At 50.3% G+C, this 20,313-nt stretch overlaps 2 protein-coding genes across 5 annotated transcripts; both read right to left on the bottom strand.

The window, feature by feature from the left end:
* Positions 1–5,149: 5,149 nt before the first annotated feature.
* On the bottom strand, positions 5,150–10,360 carry LOC123949498 (folate receptor alpha-like). 4 transcript variants are annotated; one of them, XM_046017005.1, is made up of 5 exons: positions 10,263–10,360; positions 7,834–8,046; positions 5,958–6,066; positions 5,727–5,862; positions 5,150–5,579 (listed from the first exon to the last, which is right to left on the bottom strand). In XM_046017005.1, the coding sequence occupies exons 2-5, from the start codon at positions 7,896–7,898 to the stop codon at positions 5,293–5,295; spliced, it is 597 nt and encodes a 198-aa protein (XP_045872961.1). In that variant the 5' UTR covers positions 7,899–8,046; positions 10,263–10,360; the 3' UTR covers positions 5,150–5,292. The 4 variants fall into 4 exon arrangements, with proteins under 4 accessions (XP_045872961.1, XP_045872959.1, XP_045872960.1 ...); XM_046017003.1 differs by having other exon boundaries at positions 5,958–6,146; positions 10,263–10,335; XM_046017004.1 differs by having other exon boundaries at positions 7,834–7,994; positions 10,263–10,330.
* Positions 10,361–11,738: 1,378 nt separating this feature from the next.
* On the bottom strand, positions 11,739–19,315 carry FOLR3 (folate receptor gamma). The gene is made up of 7 exons (XM_046017001.1): positions 19,239–19,315; positions 18,774–18,981; positions 15,545–15,733; positions 15,283–15,418; positions 12,820–15,171; positions 11,972–12,084; positions 11,739–11,766 (listed from the first exon to the last, which is right to left on the bottom strand). Exons 2-5 carry the CDS (start codon positions 18,939–18,941, stop codon positions 14,885–14,887), a joined length of 780 nt encoding a protein of 259 aa, XP_045872957.1. The 5' UTR covers positions 18,942–18,981; positions 19,239–19,315; the 3' UTR covers positions 11,739–11,766; positions 11,972–12,084; positions 12,820–14,884.
* Positions 19,316–20,313: the final 998 nt, after the last annotated feature.

Raw genomic sequence — 20,313 nt, 5'->3', positions numbered from 1 at the left:
AAAAAATCTTAAAAAAAATAACTTTTTATTATTGACAGTAATTTTGGTGCACATCTAACAAAATAGACTGTAAGGCCTTCAAGATTTCTAAATATATCCACTGTCCATATCACCCAGAGCTCAAGGTGATGAGAGTGGACAAGTAGAATTACCAAAAATAAGTGGGTTGGGAAGACTAGCTCTCCTTCCCCAGGTTCTAATAATATGTCCTCTTTAAAGTAACCATGAGGGGCACCTGGGTGGCTCAGTCAGTTAAGCGTCTGCCTTTTGGCTCAAGTCAAGATCCCAGTACTGAGCCCCACATCAGGCTGCCTGCTCAGCAGAGTGTCTGCTTCCCTCTCTGCCCCTCTCCCTGCTCATGCCCTCTCCCTCTTTCTGTCTCAAATAAACAAAGTAAAATATTTTTTAAAAATAAAGTGTGTTGGGGCGCCTGGGTGGCTCAGTGGCTTAAAGCCTCTGCTTTCCAGCTTGGGTCATGATCCCAGGGTCCTGGGATGGAGCCCCACATTGGGTTCTCTGCTCAGCGGGGAGCCTGCTTCCCCCCCCCCCCACGCCTGCCTCTCTGACTGCTTGTAATCTCTGTCAAATAAATAAATAAAATCTTTTAAAAAATAAAGTATGTAAATAGAGTAAACATCAACTGAGACCTCATGAAATGCAGCAGTCACCAGTCGTCGGGTCCGTGCCCTGTTGTATTATACCTCAGTGACACTCTCTCTTTCACTCTGATATTGGACATCAATAGGTTTCTAGACCATTTGGTCTGGTCAACAAGGAGTTCCTATTCTCTCCTATTTTGCTAAAGATCCTGCGATAATTGATAGGAGAACAGACTCATGGGTCTGACATCACCACCGTAACTAACCCTTGGGTGATTCAACCTATCAGAGATTTCCAGAAACATCCCAACCCTAAAATGGGAGACTTCTATGGAGGGAGATGCTAACCCACAAACAGGTTAATAGGGATAATTTTAAAGGAGTTAGTGAAGTTGATGGAGACATGGTTGTGGTTCTTGTGAGGGTATTTTTGGTAATGTGCTTCATAATCTTTTTTTGAGTAGTCATATGATGTAGCCCTTTTTCTTTCTCCTGGCTCTGGTTTCTAACCCTCAATTTAGTAGACCATACTTATGCCAACTGGAATAAACACTCTCTCTAAAAAAATCCTTGGCCAATGGGCCACTCTCCTAAACATCTCTACAATACATCTGGTATTGTCCATATCACACTAAGCACATGCTCCCTCTTTGATTGCTACATTGTTCCAACTAATCTCTCAGAATTTATGATGGGAGAGAGTTTGGTTCAGATGATAGATTTTTATGGAGCCAGATGCTGAGGTTCAGATGATAGATTTTTATGGAGCCAGATGCTGAGTTCCTTAGAATATGTCCCCTCATGAACATACTCTGCAGAAATTTAGAGTCAGTGAGATTCTGTATGCAACCATTGCAAGGAAGAGCATCATACAGGTAATCATTCATTCATACTCATTGTACATATCATAAAATTTACCCATTTAAAGTTTACAAATATTTTGCCAAGTGAGGGGTACCTGGGTAGCTCAGTTGGTTTGTGTCTGCCTTCATTCAGGTCATGGTCCTCGGGTCCTGGGATCAAGCCCCACATTAGGCTCCCAGCTTAGCGGGGAGCCTGCTCCTCCCACTCCTCCTCCCCCTGCTTGTGCTCTCTGTCATATAACTAAATAAAATAAAAAAAAATATCTTGCCAGGTGGTACAACCTCAGCATAAATGAGTTAGAACATTTTCATGCCCCCTCATGCCTAATTATAATTAATCTTGGTTCCCCAAGCCAGCCCTAGGCAACCACTAATCTACTCTGTCTGTATAAATCTGCCTTTCCTGGAATTTTCATAAAAATAGGCTTTTACTTAGTATGGTTTTTTTAAGGCTCATCCAGAACATTAGCTTATTTCAGTGTTTGTTACTTTTTCTTGCTGACTAATACTCCACTGTATGGATACAACACATTTTGTCTCTCCGTTCCCCAGTTGATTGACATGTCAGGTTATTTCAGGTCTCAAGCTTGTCTGAACACTGCATCTATGAACATTTACGTACAAGTCTCTATGTGGATATACATTTTCATTTCTCTTGAGTAGATGCTTAGAAATGGAATTGCTGGGTTGTAAGGCAGTTATACATTTAGCTTTTTTTTGCAACTGCCAGTTTTCCAAAGGGCAATACCATTTTACATTTCTGTCAGCAGTGTATCAGGGTTCCAATTTCCCAACAGCCTCGCCAACATTTTTTATAGCCTACCGTATTTACTAAAGGCGTTCTACTGGGTGTGAAATGGTTATCTTATTGTGGTTTTAATTTGCATTCTCCTAATGACTAACAGTGTTAAGCATCTTTTCACATTCTTATTAGCTATTTGTGTAACTTCTTTAATGAAATGTCTGTTCATTTCTTTTGCCGACTATTTGATTGAGTTGTTTTCTTACTTACTGAGTTGTAAGCATTCTTTGTATATTATGGATACAAATCCTTGATCTGGTATGTGTTTTCCAGATATTTCCTCCAGTCTGTAACTTGTGTTTGAATTTTTTTTTAAAGATTTTGTTTATTTATTTGACAGACAGAGATCACAAGTAGGCAGAGAGGCAGGCGGGGGGCAAGGGAAGCAGGCTCCCCATCGAGCAGAGAGCCCAACACGGGGCTCAATCCCAGGACCCTGAGATCATGACCCAAGCCGAAGGCAGAGGCTCAACCCACTGAGCCACCCAGGCACCCGTGTTTGAATTTTCTTAATGGTATATTTTGAAGTGCACAAGTTTTGAATTTTGATGCCGTCCAACTTACCCATTTTTCTCAGTGATAGACTGTTTTTGGTCCAACAGAACACAGTCCATCTGTATAACCGGTAGAATAATCTAAGAAATCTTTACTTAACACAAGGTGTGGAAGGTATTCTGTTTTCTTCTAGAATTTTATTGTTTTAGCTGTTACATTGAAGTCCATGATCCTTTTAATTTTCTGTATGAGGTGAAGGTCTAAGTTCATCTTTTCGTGTGTGGATAACCAATTGTCCCAGCACATTGGTTGTACAGACTATTTTTTCCCCCAGTGAATTGCCTTTGCCCCTTTGTCAAAAAATCAATTAACTATAAATATAGGGACTTATTTCTGGACTCAGTTCCGATCCATTAATCTCTATGTCTGTCCTTATACCAGTACTACTGCTGAGGAGATCTTAATATGGAAAATTATTAATACATTCTGCAAGCTAATGACTCCTCAGAATTTGAAGATGACCAACTCCACAAAGTGGGACTCAGACTAGTATTCTCATAAATGGCTCAGAAACAACACAATAGGTCTTTAATTAGGTATTACTTTGGCTTGAGTTGATACTAATTTTTTTAAGACAAGATTTTATTTATTTATTTGAAAGCAAGAGAGCAGGGGCAGGGGCAGAAGCGGAGGGAGAGGGAGAAAATATCAAGCAGATTCTGGGCTGAGCCAGGAGCCTGATGTGAGGCTCGCCCTCATGACCACAGCTGAAACCAAGAGTTGAGCATTCAACCAACTGAGCCACCCAGGCCCAAGGTGATACTAATTTTAAGTTTCATTAATTCTAACACATCTGTAAGCAGGTCACATTTGTAAATTGTATCTCTAGTTCTGTAGAACATGTAATATCTATCAGTCAGCCTTGTTTGCAAGTTACCTGGGACGGTGCCCAGTGGACTGCTCCACTTTTCACCTCTTTCCACAGGTTCAAAGGGCTGGTTCCCTTTCTTACCTGAATCTACCTGAAAAATTAAATCTGTAACCACAACCATGCCAGAAATATAAACTGACAATAACATAACAGGGTCTTTGTAGTGGTGATTAGGTCTTCTGACAAGCATTCCAACTGCCCTCTCCTTTCAAGAACTTATTAGTGTTGAATTTTCCTGGCCTCCTTCAGTTAGTCGTGGTCATGACTTGACTTGGCCATCAGAATTAGTGTTGGGTGGAACTTTTAGAAGCCCATATGGAATTCACCAGCGTTCCTATTCCTGTCTCATGGAAGTGTGCAACGAGATAGAGCCTCCCACAGCTTCAGTCCCTGAGTGACATGCCGGGTGTAAGCACTACAGCGTGTGTAAGAAACGTTAGCTGTCCTGGAATATCTGGTATGCTACTGTAACATAACCTAACTTCTAATAACTGCTACAAACTACACTTAATGTGAAAACACTGCCTAAAAATCTGTTAGATTGTTGGTTTGTAATGGGCTCTAGAAGTCTAGGTTTGGGTTCTATTCCTGGCTCTGCCAGACTGGCTCAAGTCCAGGTTCTCTGGCCAACCATGAGGTCCATGATCCCTTCAAGAGATGTGTATTTACCCACTCCACAGGGCACCCACTCTCAAGAGCCAGATTTGCCTGGGATGGAATCCCAGCTTTTATGCAGAGGACAGTCTTAGCCAAGTTTCTTAACTTATATGGCTGTTTCCACATGTGTACAATGTAGACAATAGAATCTGTGCCCTATAGGGATACATACATATAGAGTATTTAGGACAGTGCCTAGCAGAGGGTGCTTTGTGGGTGGTAGCCGTTCCGTGAGAAACGGCTCTTACTGGCCCTCTTCACCTCTGCCCAGCCACCCACCCTGAGCAGTCTGGGCACCACCAGTCCCCTCTCTTCTATTGGAGAGCTGAGCATTGGGCAGAACAGTCAACCCCGGCAGACTTGGGTCCAATTCAAATGCCAAAACTCTGGGCCTGGTTCTAGATTAAAACTGTAGTAAAAAATGAAATTGAGGAGAACCTGGGTGGCTCGGTCAGTAAAGCGTCCAACTCTTGGGTTTGGCTCAGGGTATGATCTCAGGTCCTGAGATTAGGCCCCACCTCAGGCCCTCTGCTCGGCACATAGTCTGCTTCAAATTCTCTCTCCCTCTCCCTCTGGCTTACACTCATTCTCTCTCTCTCTCAAATAAATAAATAAGTAAATAAAATCTTAACACACACACACAATACAACTGAGAGCTATGAATATGTCCTAGGTTACAAAAACAGTTCAACATCTAAAAAGCTCATAGTATGTATCAGAACTGGGAACTGACCAAGTCTTACTGGCTTCAGTCAATGGGAACTGGGAAGCAAAAGTCATATTCCCACTCATACCCAAATAATTCATGTAATACCTGGTGGGTGTCTGGTTTATTCAAACTGTCGGTCAGAGCCCCACCCCTGGCCGAGGAACAGGAGGTGAATGGCTAGGAGCTATGGGGCTCAACAGGGCGGGGCTGTGCAGGTATCAGAGGGTAAAAGGAGCTCAACCCAGGAACCCAAGCGGCAGTATCAGGGCCAGGCTGAGCAGGAGAGGCTCCACCCCTCGGGGCAGGGCCCCAGCACTCATGGCCGAGGCATAGAACCTCGCCACCTCCTCGTTGGGGTTGCCCTGGGCTGGGTCAAACCACATCTGGATGCAGCGGCCGCTCCCTCGGCTGTAGTTGCTGGCCTGGTAGGAGTGAGTCCAGATTTCACTGCACAGAGCAGCAGGTGTGGGGAAGTAGAAATGGAAGGGAAGGCAGGCAGCTCCTGCTGGGCACCGGTTATAGCCTATAGGGAAGACAGGAGACCTTCAGCCACTGGGCCCAGAACTAGCTTCGCTTCCACCAAGCCCACAGCCCCATACATTCCTATGCCAGCCCTACCCCCCACATCTCCACCCCCATATCTCTCTCTCCCTGCCCCCCAGACCCTCACCTGAGGTCCAGTCCCAGCCCCGGTGCCAGTTGCTCTTGCAGGTGTAGGAGGTGTGACAGTCCTCCCACCATTGCTGGCAGTCCTCTTTGCACAGGGGCACGTCAAGGATGCGCTCCTTGCGCCAGCTCTGGTTCACCTGGGAGAAGTCGGTAGTGGAAAGGGGCTCAGGTTCACGATTCTCAGCTGCTCAGCCCCTCTGTAAATATGGGGGCCCAGGGAGGACACTCATACCTTCTGGATCCAGGGCCCCAGGTTAGGGGAGCACTCATACAGGCAGGTGTCCTGGATGAAGTGGCGCTTGCAGGCAGGTGTCATATGTCCGCAGTGGTTCCAGTTGAATCTGTACAGGTAGGAAATATCCTTATGGGCTTCCTGGCTGGTGTTGGTGGAGCAGCAGGAATTCTTCTTCCAGGGGCTGCACTAGGTGGGGAAGACATAGGCACTAACTCCCACGCCCAGCACGGCCACAGTATTCCCACATGCAGCCTCGCCCCTTTTAGTCTTTTTGATCCCCAAAGGCAGTCAGCCTTCTAGGGTAATGCTTGCTACGAGAGAACCCTCTTCAGGAGCAGTGCAGGCATTACGAAATTCACTAATTCAAACCTTTATTGAGCCCCTACTTCCTCAAACCCAGAGAGCAGAGATGTGACAATGAACACTTCTCAAGGGATACCTGCTTTGGAAAGAGATTAAGCAGGAGAGAGGGATGGGGAATTGCACTTTTCTGGAAGGGTCAGAGATGCCTGACAGAGAAGGTCACAAAAGACCTGAAGGTGAGGAAGCAAGTCAAAAAGATTGAAACCTCAGAATAGAACTAATTACAGAAATACTCAAAACACTGAATGAACGGAAACCCATAGCTTAGAATTCAGTATAAAAGCAAAATATTAAAACACGCAGTTTATTTATTTTTAGAGTGGGAATATGCGCACACACATGCATGAAAGCGGGTGTGGAGGCCAGGTAGGGGGTGGAGGGAGGAGGAGAGAGAGAATCCCACTCAGAGGGGAGCCCGATGTGGGGCTGGATCCCATGACTCTGACATCATGACCTGAGCTGAAATCAAGAATCAGAGCCTCGGGGCACCTGGGTGGCTCAGTGGGTTAAAGCCTCTGCCTTCGGCTCAGGTCATGATCCCAGCGTCCTGGGATCGAGCCCCACATTGGGCTCTCTGCTCAGCAAGGAGCCTGCTTCCCCTCCCCCTCTCTCTGCCTGCCTCTCTGCCTACTTGTGATCTCTGTCTGTCAAATAAATAAATAAAATCTTTAAAAAGAAACAAAAAAAAGCCTCAACTGACTGAGCCACCCAAACGCCCCTAAAATGTGCATTTTAAAAACAATATATAGGCTGAAGTAGTTAAAGTCAAGGCTGCTCCAAGTATCCAAGTTACACCATCGCTCAGCTGTAGACTTAGTGATTCAAAGCAATGTGGTCATTGTCTGCTAATGAGGTCAAAATGAACGCTGACATACTGGAATGCATTTTGCAAGCAACTTCCTTTTTGTGTTTTCTTTACAGTTGTGGCATCGTATGGATTTTTCTTAACATGCAGACAGGTTCAGGATATGAAAGGGGTTGTGGTAAAACAATTGCCATTGAAAGGAGACCTTAGGTCCACTAAAAAGGTCAAGAGCCCCAGGGGAAATGTTTGCTAGGTGCGTGAATCAAGGCACCTCACACCCAGCTGCATGCCTATGAGAAATCCACTTTTCTGGAGCTGCTGGGGCTGGCAGAAAAGAAGCCACTGTGTGCTCTGGGCACTTCCTCCTCTCAAGACTCTTAGAGGGATCAGTTCCAGTCCAAAATCTGAAATCAACATCGGCCACTGGGCTGGGTCTCCCCAGGGTCATTTCCCAGGCTCCTCTCTAGAGGATCCGGGTTTGTGTGACATGCAAATGCAACGGCCAAGACACTGAGCTCTTGGCATCATACAGACAACATGGGGCACAGAGCATGTGGTAAACAGATGGTTGCCCACCATAGTACAGACTCTCAAGGCCTCTCAGGTGGCCTTCCTGCCTCCACCATGGAAGGGCTCAGAAGCTCTATTCTCCCCTTCTTCTTCCTGAATAAGCTCCTCCCCACCCCAGATTGGCCCTCGGCCCACCTGCTTATGCAGCTCGTCCTCCGGGCTTGGCTTTTCCTTGTGGTGCTTGGCGTCCATACAGACATTGAGAAGCTCAGTCCTGGACCGGGCGGCCCATACTGCGGCCACCCCCACCAGAAGGAGCAGCAGCAGGGTTGTCACCTGCTGGGCCATGTCAGTCTCTGAAGGAAGAGCTGTGGTCAGTGGCACCAAGAAAGGTAGAGGTGGGGCCTCCTGGTGGGTGGAAACAGCCCCAGGTAGGTGGAGTCTCCATGAAACCTGGGGCCATCCCGCCTCACCCCTACCCCTTAGTCTTCCCAGCCTCAGGGAGGGATGGACTCAGACACCACCCCGGGACGGTCTTGCTGGGGTCACACAAGTTACTGACTTCTCCAGGTGGAAGGAGTCAAGTGATAAAACTAAGGGATGGGGTTTGGGCAAAACGCAGAAACAGCCAAGAGATTGCCATAGGTCCACAGTCCCTTGCTTGAAATCTTTGGAGGCACATGTTTCAGAACTTAAAATATTTAGGATTTGGGAAAAGGTAATATGATTTACATGCACTCAACAATCAAGCACACGTTCCGTGGTAAAATCATTACACTGGTGGGTTACGTAAAAACTCTAATAACCTCACATTGATTTTCAGGTCAGATTTTGACACCAAAACGCTTTGTGCAAACCTTGACAATAATCTTAGTTTTGGAACTCCAGATAAGCTGCAGATCTATGTTTAGAAACAAGCAAACAAACAAACAAGGGGCTCCTGGGAGGCTCAGTCCATTAAACGTCTGACTCTGATTTTGGCTCAGGTTGTAATCTCAGGGACATGAGATGGAGGCCCATGTTGGGCTCTGTGGAGTGGAGCCTGCTTGGGATTCTCTCTCGTCCCCTCCCTCTGCACCTTCCCTCCCTCTCTCCCTCTCTAAAAAACAAAAACAGAAACAACCAACCCCCAGCCTCATCATCTGGTTTCTCCCAGAGGTCCTGGGACGTGGGTCATTGTCACAGGGCCCTGGAGGGCTGGGGGCAGGCATGGGCAGCCAGCTGGACAACCTCCAGACCTTGGGAGGTTCCAATCCCCTGGCCACAGAGCTGGCCTCCCTTCCACCTTCACAGCACCTCAGCCCTCTGGGCTCAGACCCTGAACCTTGGGAGGCGACTGACTGTTCCCTCACCCACGAGTCATCAGGTACCTGGTACCTGGGCTCTCCTAAGATTTGGCATTTGTTTCCCACAGTTCCCAAAAGCATATGCACCCCTCTGCTCAAAGGTGCCTCATCTCCACAGCGCCCCGTGTCCTGGAGAACTCAGGCTTCTTCCTAGGCCTCCTGGAGGGGGCCTGAAATGGCCACCTCCAGGCTGATTGCCTGGCAGGGCTGGGGAACCTGGAACTGAACTCCGGCCTCACTCCCCAACTCGCCCCTCACCTTCCCACCATCCAAGATTCTGCTGCTCTGTTTATTCCAGTGTTCGTTGGTTCTCTCCCCAGCTAATTCATTCGTTCCAGGCCCCAATCACTCTTCTCATGACCCAGTCACTCACTGATCTGCGAGGGTGCAGGACAAATCTGTACTCTCTGGAGAACCCGGTGACTCTTTGGGGAAACACAGTCTAGCAGCTAATTTAGAGCCCAGGAGGCCAGATCAGCTTGTCGGCGATCTCAGCCCTAACATGCCACGTCCTGCTTTACCGTGGGACAAAAGAACTCAGATTTTCTTGGGTTTAGTGTCCTCCTCTGAGGATTAAGTGTAGGGGAGAAACCCCCACTAAATGACAGTCCGCTGGGCATAGGATTGTGCAAATGTTGGCCCAGGTTGAGGGGTGTGCCCACCTCACGGAGCAGGGACCACCCAAGTCTGATTCAGGCCCCTCGAGTCCAGAGCTCCTTCAGCTTTGTCCCCTGCACCTTCCCTGTGCCCAGGTTCCCAGGAGGGCCTGGGATGGAGACTCAGAAAGCCCTGCCCCGGGCTCCTCTGGCCCCACCTGGTTGGTCAGCGGTTTTGCTTGCTCTGGTTGTTTTCTAGAGCCGGAGCTCTCTTCTCCATGCAGCCTCCATCACTCTGCAAGCCACTTCCCACATTCCTAGTCCCACTTCAGACCTCAATGCAACTCTCCCCCCTTTCCCCAATAGCCACCCAATACCCATCGCCCTCATCACCCTGAACACATTACCCCCCACCCCACGCCAGGACCTCAAACTGAAGCGCGCTATGAACGGGCAGTGTGCTAAGAGGCAGGAGCCCACCAGTTCTAGTTCAGGGATGGACACTAACTGACGTTTTAACCTTGGGCAGGCCCGTGCTCTGCTCTGGGCCCTCAGCTTCCGCCTTTGAATTCTCTGGGATTTAGGCAAAAATGGATCCTCCCTCTTCTGGCAAATTCTTTAACACCTGCTGGGAGCTCTGTGGGGTGTGTTGCCTCTACGGAAGGGGTAGGGAGTGGCATACCTGGGAGAGGAAGGGTTCCGGTCCCGCTCAGGCTTCTGCTCAGCTCCGGCTCCGCAGTCCGCCTTGCCCTACTCTGGAGCACAGCTGAGGTTTAGTGGCCTAGGAGACGGGCAGTAGGGCAGGCAGCGGGGAATGTGGCCCAGGAGTGGGGCCTGGGATCGGGCGAAGGCCACTCACCAGTTAATTATTGCACGCTAATTATTGTGGGCACTGATGTGGGAAACAAAGGCAGAAGAAAATTTATTAAATTTCCTTACTACCTACATCCCATTGATAAGTCCCTGAAACAGGCAGAGCGACATTCCTCTAGGGATTCAACTGTCTCCATGTTAATACTTTGCTAAGGGCAAAAGGCAATCCTAGCCGCCCGCTCCCCGCCCCCCCATCCCTCCAGGATCCTGTAAGTCTACTTTGGCGTATAAAAATTCCTTTAGAAATGTCCTTTATCTCTAACCCCCCCCACCAAGATACATGTTGACAATCATCTCCCAAGCATATGGCCCACCAATATACATCTGAAGGGTCTCACGACTAAGGTTTTATTAGGTGGTAATAAGTGACCTTTCTCAGCAATAGCGAGCCCCCTCAACGTCCTGGAAAACTTGTCTCCAAAATTCCTTAGAGACTTATGCTATCTCTAACCCCCTCCCAACTTGAAAGTATACAGTGGGCCACTCCTGACCCTGGTGCAGCTCTTTCTGCCCACGGGTCCTGTCACCGTGCTTGAATAAAATCACCTTTTTGCACCAAAGACATTTCAAGAATTCGTTCTTGGCCGTTGGCTTTGAACCCTAACATCCTTCCTACATCAGGCACTAGCCAGGCCTCTAGGGGAGGTGGGTGGGTGGGAGGGGGTGGATTCTTAGTGCAAGCCTAAGGCCAGTCCCCAAGTCCCACTTACCCCATTTTCTCCCCCAAACTCAGGGCTGATAAAACCTTGCAGCCTGAGATGCTGGGATCCTTTAAAATAATCTGGTCCACTTCTAACCCCTGCCCTTCTTATATAGAAGAGAATGAGATCCAGAAAATCCGGACAGAACCAATTGTAGGGCAAGGGCTGGAGTGCAAGCTTCCAAGCTCCCAGCCAGCTGTAGAGAGTAAAGAGCTACCTATTCCCGAAAGTAGAGATCCGCCAACTCCTCCAACCTCATCAGTCCCAGGCATTCAGCAGCCCGGAGCCTCTGTTGCTCCTAGGCTGCGGCCCCCCCCCACTCCCTTTCCCCCTGTACCCACCCACGCAAGTGTCCCTTCTCCAGCATCTTAGCGTCAGGTCTCCTGTAGGCCCCTCCCACCGCGGCCACCCCACCCAAGTACCGAAGTCTTCCTTTTACCATGATGGTGCCACTGCTGGGGAAAGGGAAAAGGAGAGGAGCAGATTTGGGCAAGAAGAAATGCCGAGCTCCATTTTGTCGCGGTGCTTGTGTGCAACCCAGGGAGAAGTGGTCATAGAGGCGAAAGCCCCAGGGAGGGGTACAGGTTGGATACAGACGTGGCAGCCATCGGCCTAGGGACAGCAATAGAAGTTTAAGGAAAATGGGGCCTCAGTACCATAGGGAAGGCCACATGGGACAGGAGGGGGAACGGGCTTGCTGGAAAAGCAGCTGAGCCCTGAAGGGCCTGTCATGAAATGGACTCCCAGGAGACCCCCACCCCCACCCTCACCCCCACCCCCAAGCCCTGCTTTACCTCTCCCTCAAAGCGAGCCTTACCTGAATCCTGTGAGGAGCAGGGAGGGTTAAGGCCGTGGAAAACCTCAGCAGGTGAAGGGCCCTCAGACCCTTCAGACCTCTCTCCCGGCTTTATAAGACCCGGCAACCTTCTCCTGGTTGGAGAAGAATGACCAGAGATCTAGGAATGCCTGAAGGAGGGAACTCATCTAGATGGGACTTGCCCCTACCCAGCATCCTCCCCCCGCCCCCACCTGGGGACTGATCATTAACTGGGCTTTGTGGCCTCTCCACTAGGAGAAGGACCTGGGCCCTGAGGGCTTCATAAGTCCTGGGCTAAGGGGAGGGGAGATGGGCGTGGAGTTCTGCTCTGTGGGGAGTCACCCTCCTTTGAATCTGGGATGAGAGTGCCGGGGCTGTGTGACCTGCAGGGAGGAGCAGGGTGAAGCAGTCACCTTTGAGCCTGGACCGGAAGTTTACTATCAGCCAGGTGAGCCACGGGCATCCTGTAGCCCCCAATCTGTAGGCTGTGTTGTGACCAAGGATAACAGGAGGGTGTTTGGCCGGCGCAGGTGGAGGCCCGGCCTGCGTGGAGTCGGAGTGGGTGAAACTGGAGCTTTCCCTGCCTGCTGCTAGCCCACCCCCTGTTTTCTCAGCTGTGGAAACTGCAGTTCCCAGGCAGCCAGAAGAGGCTACAGTTCAGACTTGAGTCCCATTCCAAACCAGGTTCTTCCACGAAGGGAGAAAGGAAAGCTCTGTGAGAGGCCCCCAGGGCATCAACCTAAGGATTGCACAAATACAGTGTTTCTCCTCTGGCCTCAGTTCCTGCCCTTGCCTTCTTAACTTCTATTTCAGCCTCCTAGAAACTTCTGCTTCCACTTCCATCCTACCAAGCCTTTGTCCTTGCTGAGCCGAGTGCTGTTCCTCCCGCCATTTTCTGTTTGGCAGACGTTATTCCCCTGGAAGCCTTCTCTAACCTCCCTGGGTTCCCGTAGACGCCTCGTGAGTGTCTGTTTTGTTGGGTAGGAGCCGATGATAAACACAGCAGATGATAGGTATCTGTACAAAGGCAGGAGACCGAAGTGATAAGAAAGTGCCTGGATGACCTTGTTTGGTTGGTGGTCAGAAGTCATGTTCGCGGGGAATCGAATCGTAGGTTGAACTCTAAGTGGCTACAAGGAGCTAGCCCACAGAGGACAAAGGAACATTCCAGGAACGCAGAAAGAGAATTGCTGGCACAAAGTGTGTGAGACGTGTGAATGGAGCTCTCCTATAGGGTGTGGAAGAGAATGATTGGAAATGAGCTCTACGTCAGTCTAAGTCAGTCGGTGGGGGGCGGGGCGGGGCAGGGCTCTCTATGCCATTGAAGTCTGATCTCTCCAACAGATACCATGGGTTAAAGGGTTGGCGAGGGGTTGCCGCATAAGACATTTTTGGTGTTTATTTTACTTTTTTAAAAAATGTTGATCAGATGGCAAAATTTGTGGGTGCCAGTACGGTGGTGAATAGGATATCCTCAGTTCTCAAGTATCTGCCTGTATCATACTTACATATTACAAAGGGGGAAGAAGTAGTGGAGAAACCTGACAGACCCAATCTCACCCTCGGGAGTGAGTAAGCTCACCCCAATATGCCTTCTGTTACGATGCACTGAGAAGGACCCAGTGTTGCCTTGGGGCTATTCATGCCAAAAATGTATGACCTAAGAAACCCATAAACCCTAAATGAGGGATATTCTATAATGGAATTGGCCTGTGCTTTTCAAAAATGTCAATGTTCTCAAAGAACCCCTCTCCTTCAGATACCCATCAGTAGGAGACTGATGCGACATATACTACATAGGCTGGAATATTGCCCTGCAGTGGAAAAGAATGGGCCAAATCTCAGTAGATCAATAAAGAAGATCTCAGAAACTGTGTTCTCATGATAAGACACATGGTGTATGAAAGCCACACCAAGATGGTCTCTTCGTATCTATCAGTTTGACAAAACAAAAGTCAACTTAGTAGGAAATCAGAAGTTTGACTCTATCCTGTGTTGGCAAGGCAGCAGGAAGCAGGCACTCTTATCCCTAGTTGGGGAGAGGGGGCGCCACACTGATACAGTTGTAGAGTTGTAACTCAAAATTATAAACAAAATTATAACAAAAATATAACATCTACTTCTTGACCTAGAAACGCCTTTTCTGGAATTCATGTGTAACATTCTACCATGCATAAGATTATCTACTGCGGGCGTGGCTCAGTCGCTTGGGCATCCAACTCTTGCTTTCTGCTCAGGTCATGATCTCAGGGTCCTGGGATTGGTCCCCACATCAGGCTCTGTACTCAGTGTGGAGTCTGCGTGAGACTTTCTCTCCCTCTGCCCAGCAATTATCCCTCTAAAAAAGGGAAGCCGCGTAGTTGTTCATCATTGGGCCTCTTACCCACTACCACCACCAGTAGTATCTCCACCCTAGTCCACATCTAGTAAGGGAAGGAAAGGGAAAGAGACTTTTTCTTTATCACCAGGAGACTGAGAACTTATCTGTCATCTCTGCCCACCTTCTCTCCACCCATCCCCTTAGCCCCCTGTGGTGTGGGACTCATGAACTTGGCATGGAGGGAAGCCTGGGGAAGAAGAGCTTCAGACTAAAGGGTCAGCTTCTACCTCCTACTTGCTGGTGAACTTCCAGCTAGTCCCAGTCCCTCCTTGGGCCTCTCAGGAGGAATGATAAAGCGGTGAGGCTGTCCCTCCAACCCACTCATCCCCAAATTACATACAAGACACAAGATACACATGGATCTATTAAAATAGGCCATCAGAGGAACCCCATATGACTCATCTTGGATCAAGAACCAATGACTAGGGCATTGTGAGGTCCCCCCATCTAAGAGTGCTGAGCTGGGCCAAGGCCAGGTCACCCAGGCTGGGTGAAGACAAGGGAGATGGGCAGGTGTCTGCAGTGGCAGGGGCTCAGCCCAGGAGCCCAAGCTGCAGCATCAGGGCCAGGCTGAGCAGGAGAGGCTCCACCCCTCGGGGCAGGGCCCCAGCACGCAGGGTCATGGCATAGAACTTCGCCACCTCCTCGTTGGGGTTGCCCTGGGCTGGGTCAAACCACATCTGGATGCAGCGGCCACTCCCTCGGCTGTAGTTGCTGGCCTGGTAGGACTTGCTCCAGAGGCCCTCACACAGGGCTGCGGGCGTGGGAAAGTATGTCTCAAAGGTGCGGCAGGTGCTCCCTGCTGGACACTTGTTAATTCCTGCAGGCGGAGAGAGTGGATGCAGACATTCAGCCCCTGGGCCCGGAGCTGGTTTCTGGCCACCCCAGATCCTCAAACCCCACCTCCGTCCCCGCCCACAACCCCCCTCACCTGAGGTCCAGTCCCAGCCCCGGTGCCAGTTGCTCTTGCAGGTGTAGGAGGTGCGACAGTCCTCCCACCATTGCTGGCAGTCCTCTTTGCACAGGGGCACGTGCAGGAAGCGCTCCTTGCGCCAGCTCTGGTTCACCTGGTGGGAGGTGAGGGGGGAGGGCTCACTCAGCGCTCAGCGGGGGATGGGACATCTCCTGCCACAGCCCTGATGGAGCTGGATGGCAGCTGCAGGGGTGGGGTGGGGAGAGGCAGGGTCCCATACCTCCCGGATCCAAGGCCCCAGGTTGGGGGAGCACTCATAGAGACAGTTGTCCTGGATAAAGTGGCGCTTGCAGGCGGGCTCCATCTTGCCGCAGTGCTCCCAGATGAAGTTGTACAGGAGGGAGGTCTCCTTGTGCAGCTCCTGGCTGGTGCTGACTGAGCAGCAGGCCTTCTCCTTCCAGGGAGTGCACTGCGTGGGGAAGACACCGACTAAGTGCCCACCCGCCCCATAGCGGTCTCCTCCATCTCCTCCATCTTCTGACTCCTCTGCCCCAGGTGAGGAATCCAGAGGAACATTTGCTGAGGAGGGCATAACGATGCCTGGCTCTTGGGGTTGAGGCAGTTGTAACAGTTGTTTTGTTTTGTTTTTTTTTAAGATTTTATTTATTTGACAGAGATCACAAGCAGGCAGAGAGGCAGGCAGAGAGAGAGGAAGGGAAGCAGGCCCCTGCCGAGCAGAGAACCCGATGCGGGGCTCCATCCCAGGACCCTGAGATCACGACCCGAGCCGAAGGCAGAGGCTTTAACCCACTGAGCCACCCAGACACTCAGTTGTAACAGTTTTTTAACAAAGAGTAAAACCACTGTCTGGGGGAGCAATTATTTTCACACCTCTAAATTATTTCATGTGATTCGCATTATTTATATTACTCATTTTGCCTCCAGCCAATATTAACTAAGTACTTTTGATCAATCCTGCATCGTGTTGGGGGCTGAGAATACAGCTGTGAACAAAACATATCAAATCTCTGCCTTGCGACGCCTGGGTGGCTCAGTCTTTAAGCGTCTGCCTGCCTTCGGCTCAGGTCATGATCTCAGGGTCCTGGGTTCAAGCCCTGCATCGGGCTACCTGCTCGGCGGGAGGCCTGCTTCTCCTTCTCCCATTCTATCTGCTTGTGTTCCCTCTCTCACTGTGTTTCTCTCTGTCAAATAAAATCTTAAAAAAAAAAAAAATCTCTGCCTTTATGGAGTTTATGGCTTTAGTCAGGGGCGGGTGGAAGACACAGAACACGGTAGGCACAGAAAACAGCAAGTGCAAAGTCCCTGAGGCTTTTGCACTTTATGCCCTCAGCACTCTAGTAAAAACATCATTCATTCAACCGTTACAGAGTTTACGTAAGCTGTACCCCTGGTAAATGGTGGGATCAAGATTTTAACTCAGGGCAGGGAGGAGAAGAGCCCGGCCCCAAGCTGTGGTAAGAGCAGAGAGGAAGGACACTGATCTGGCTCTCCTAGGGTCTGGACCCCCAAGCTAGGGGACTCCAGGTAAGCCCAGAAAGTGGTGGGGGACAGAGGGCATAATGGCCTGCTCATGAACCCCGGTGTGGACCTGACTCCATATGGGAGGCCATCCCAGAGAGGTATTTCAAAGCAGGTAAGACAGTGGAAGTGTGAAGGTTTCTCTGTAGAAATAATTCCAAGCTGGGACTCCAGAGCTGACTGGTTATGAACCAGTCGCTTAAAATCTCTGCGATGAACTATAGTACCCAGAGCCAAGCAACAGGGGCATGGGACAGGTCTGGGCACTCAGGAGAAACAAGGAAAATTCAAGAGGATGGAACCAAACCTACCCCAGTCCAACAGCTTAGCCCACCCCCAGCACAGCTGACATCAAACATGCTTCCAGGCCTCCCTGAGTTCACACGTACCCCTCCTCAGATGATGCCCCAATTCCTGGGGGTTCTGCAGCACCTCGTCCCTGGCCTGCCAACCAGTGTCAGCAGCTCCTGCCTCCAGGAGGGGGCGATTCCACTGACAGACACTTGCTGGCCTCTAGTAGGGGCTCGACACAGACAAGCACTCCCCCTACAACCCCTGTGCCTCAGAATTACAATCAAAAGGCTCCTCAGAAGTCTGTATGCCGTTTCTTGGCAAAGAGGAAGTGCTCCCAAGGGGTCTGAGAAGCACCGTCTAGAACTTTAAAAGTTCTGAAAATGAAATAGTCTTTCAGTTTTGGAAGAGAAAAAGTTCTGGAGATGGATGGTGGTGGGGACAACAGTATGAATGGCCATCGAACCCGACATTTAGAAATGCTTAAAGGGCGCCTGGGTGGCTCAGTGGGTTGAGCCTCTGCCTTCGACTCAGGTCGTGATCTCGGGGTCCTGGGATCAAGTCCTGCGTGGGGCTCTCTGCTCAGCAGGGAGCCTGTTCCTCCTCTCTCCCTCTCTGCCTGCCTCTCTGCCTACTTGTGATCTCTCTCTGTCAAATAAATAAATAAAATTTTAAAAAAAGAAATGCTTAAAATAGCAACTTTTATATTATGTATATTTTAGCAGGCGTGTGTGTGTGCGCGTGCGCACGCACACACACACACACACACACACACACAATGCAAACAAAAAATGGGAAATGACTCAGAAGTCATGGGGCTCTGGGTTTCCCACTCTTCACTTCTAGCCCCTGGGTCAGTCCAGGCCAGCTCTACCTGCGGACATCCCCAGCCCCCAAGCAACATGAGATTTGTGGGGAGCAGAGAAGGAGACCAGGGGGAATGAAGGACTGGCCTCTGTCAGGAGCCTGAAGTTCAACCGCAAGCTCAGCTTCCGAGCTGCTTCAGGGGCTCCCCTGGCCTCCCCTTCTCTGTGGGCAGCAGCGTCCTTGGCTCTGGTCACACTAAGCTCATCACTGCCTCTGCCATCCCCTTCCCACCCGGGTACAAGCTGTTCTCTGCCAGGCTGCCTTTTCCTGCTTTGTCTTCCTGGAAAACTCTTACTCATTCCCCAAGGCCAAGGTTGATGGCACCTGTCCTGGGAAGTCTTCCCAGCGTTATCTGATTTGTCACTGTCTCTTCAGGACCTAGTGGGGGTGGAGGACCTGAACTGTTGCTCTGTATTTGCTGCATGGTGACCTTGAAGGACCTGTGTCCCCTGAGCCCTGTCATTGAGCTCCATGGGCCGGGGCATAGTTAAGGCTGGAAAAGGTACCGCCCAACTCTGTCCTAGCCCCTCCTCATGTTTAGCCTCTCAGTTCCCACGCTATGTGTACGGATGGACATACACACACACACATTGTACCCATGCCCACTGTGGGCCTCATTTCCTATTTCTTCACCTGTATAAATAGAAACTACTATCCACCTACCTGCTATAGTAGATTTGGTATCCCCCTGGGGATCCCTTCGGCCACCCTCCTGATTCCATTGCTCCCCAAAGCTGATCTTCCACTTCTCTGATTTCTTCCATTTTTAGGGTCACCTCTCTCCCCAACCCATGACTCCACTCCCTTCTCACCTGGCCATGCAGCCTGTCTTCTGGGCCTGGCTTTGTCTTATGGTGCTTGGCGGCCATGCAGATGTTGAGCAGGTCTGTCCCGGCCCGTGGAGTCCTAGGCTGGGCACCCCACGCAGCAGCCACCAAAGCCGGAAGCAGCAGCTGTATCATGCGCCAGGCCCTGTCCATCTGTTCCTGCCAGAACGCCGTGATCAGAGGTGGATGCAGCCTGAGAGGGAGGAAGCAGCCACGAGACTCTCCGCACGGTTTCTTGTTTCCCCACCAAGCCTGAATCTTCCACCCTCCCCAACCTGCTTATCCCTGAGGGCCCCCAAGCCATGCCAAAGGCAAGTGTAGAGGTCTGGGCCAAAAGGCAAGACCTATTCACCCCGTCCCAAGGGCACTCCAACACTAGCTTGCTCTGTGACCTTGGTGGGAGCCACCACCCCTCCCTGGACCTGTCCTTCTAGATTTCACCGGTGTTACTTCGTCCACAGTTTGAAGGCCCTGCCAGTTCTGCAAGCCCTCTCAGATCTGCACAACAGGAACCACGGGATGTGGGCTGCTGATGAGGGGCGGGAGTGAGAGAAGAAGTACCTGCCAGCCTCAGCCCATCCCCCACCAACCCAGTGTAGGGCAGATGGGGATCCTGACCTGGGACCAGCTGAAGGCCACTGAGCCCTGCAGTCACCACTCATGGTCCTAGACTGGGTGCTGTGGGAGTGCACAGGGGGTGCCATTGGGGGCACAATGTGGAGAGCCAGTGAGGGTGCAGTCCCTGAGAGCCAGACCCCAGTTTCTCACACCTCAGCATCCCTGCCCCCCACACAAAGGGGTCTTGGGAAGTTACCCTGGCAGAGTGGGGCCTAGAGCTAACGGGAAGGCGGGAAGGCACATCGTGATGAACTCGGAAGAGGGACCTGCGCCAGTGCACTGGGTGGTGGGAGCAGCAGAGGAAAATCTAGCAGAAAAACCAGACCCCAGGAGAACTGGGTAAGACTTCACCTTTCCTCCCACCTCCCTCCCCACTTTCCCTCAAGACCTGCCCTGGCCTCACCCTCAGCCCCCCGGGAAGTACAGTGTCTCCCTCCTCCACCCCACTCCTTTTATAAATCTACCAGGGTAAGGCAGACAGGCTTTGTCTAGGAAACAACTCAATTGTCTTTCAGTGAGAGACCAGTTAAATAAATCAGATTCACCCAATGGGATTTAACCTGGTATAAAAGAATGAGAAAGCTCTTGGTATACAAATGTGGAAAAGCAAAAACAAGTATATTGCTAAGTGAAAGAGGAAGGGCGCAGAAACGTGTCCATAGAATTTTTTTTAAAGATTTTATTTATTTATTTGACAGACAGAGATCACAAGTAGGCAGAGAGGCAGGCAGAGAGATAGAGGAAGGGAAGCAGGCTCTCCACTGAGCAGAGAGCCCGATGCGGGGCTCGATCCCAGGACGCTGGGATCATGACCTGAGCCGAAGGCAGAGGCTTTAACCCACTGAGCCACCCAGGTGCCCCTAGAATTTTTTTGTGTAAACAAGGAGGAGGGCAAATATATGTCTTC

This window comes from Meles meles, chromosome 8 (assembly GCF_922984935.1).
Source record: "Meles meles chromosome 8, mMelMel3.1 paternal haplotype, whole genome shotgun sequence".
Lineage (NCBI taxonomy): Eukaryota > Metazoa > Chordata > Mammalia > Carnivora > Mustelidae > Meles > Meles meles.
This window is presented reverse-complemented; position numbering and strand designations above follow the sequence as displayed.

Coding starts and splice junctions, on each gene's coding strand:
- FOLR3 (XM_046017001.1), bottom strand. CDS start 18,941: ATGGACAGGGCCTGGCGCATGATACAGCTGCTGCTTCCGGCTTTGGTG. Junction 15,734..18,773: donor AAGACAGGCTGCATGGCCAG/GTGAGAAGGGAG, acceptor TTCCCCACGCAG/TGCACTCCCTGGAAGGAGAA. Junction 15,419..15,544: donor TGGGGCCTTGGATCCGGGAG/GTATGGGACCCT, acceptor ACCTCCCACCAG/GTGAACCAGAGCTGGCGCAA.
- LOC123949498 (XM_046017003.1), bottom strand. CDS start 7,986: ATGGCCCAGCAGGTGACAACCCTGCTGCTGCTCCTTCTGGTGGGGGTG. Junction 6,147..7,833: donor AGGACGAGCTGCATAAGCAG/GTGGGCCGAGGG, acceptor TTCCCCACCTAG/TGCAGCCCCTGGAAGAAGAA. Junction 5,863..5,957: donor TGGGGCCCTGGATCCAGAAG/GTATGAGTGTCC, acceptor GACTTCTCCCAG/GTGAACCAGAGCTGGCGCAA.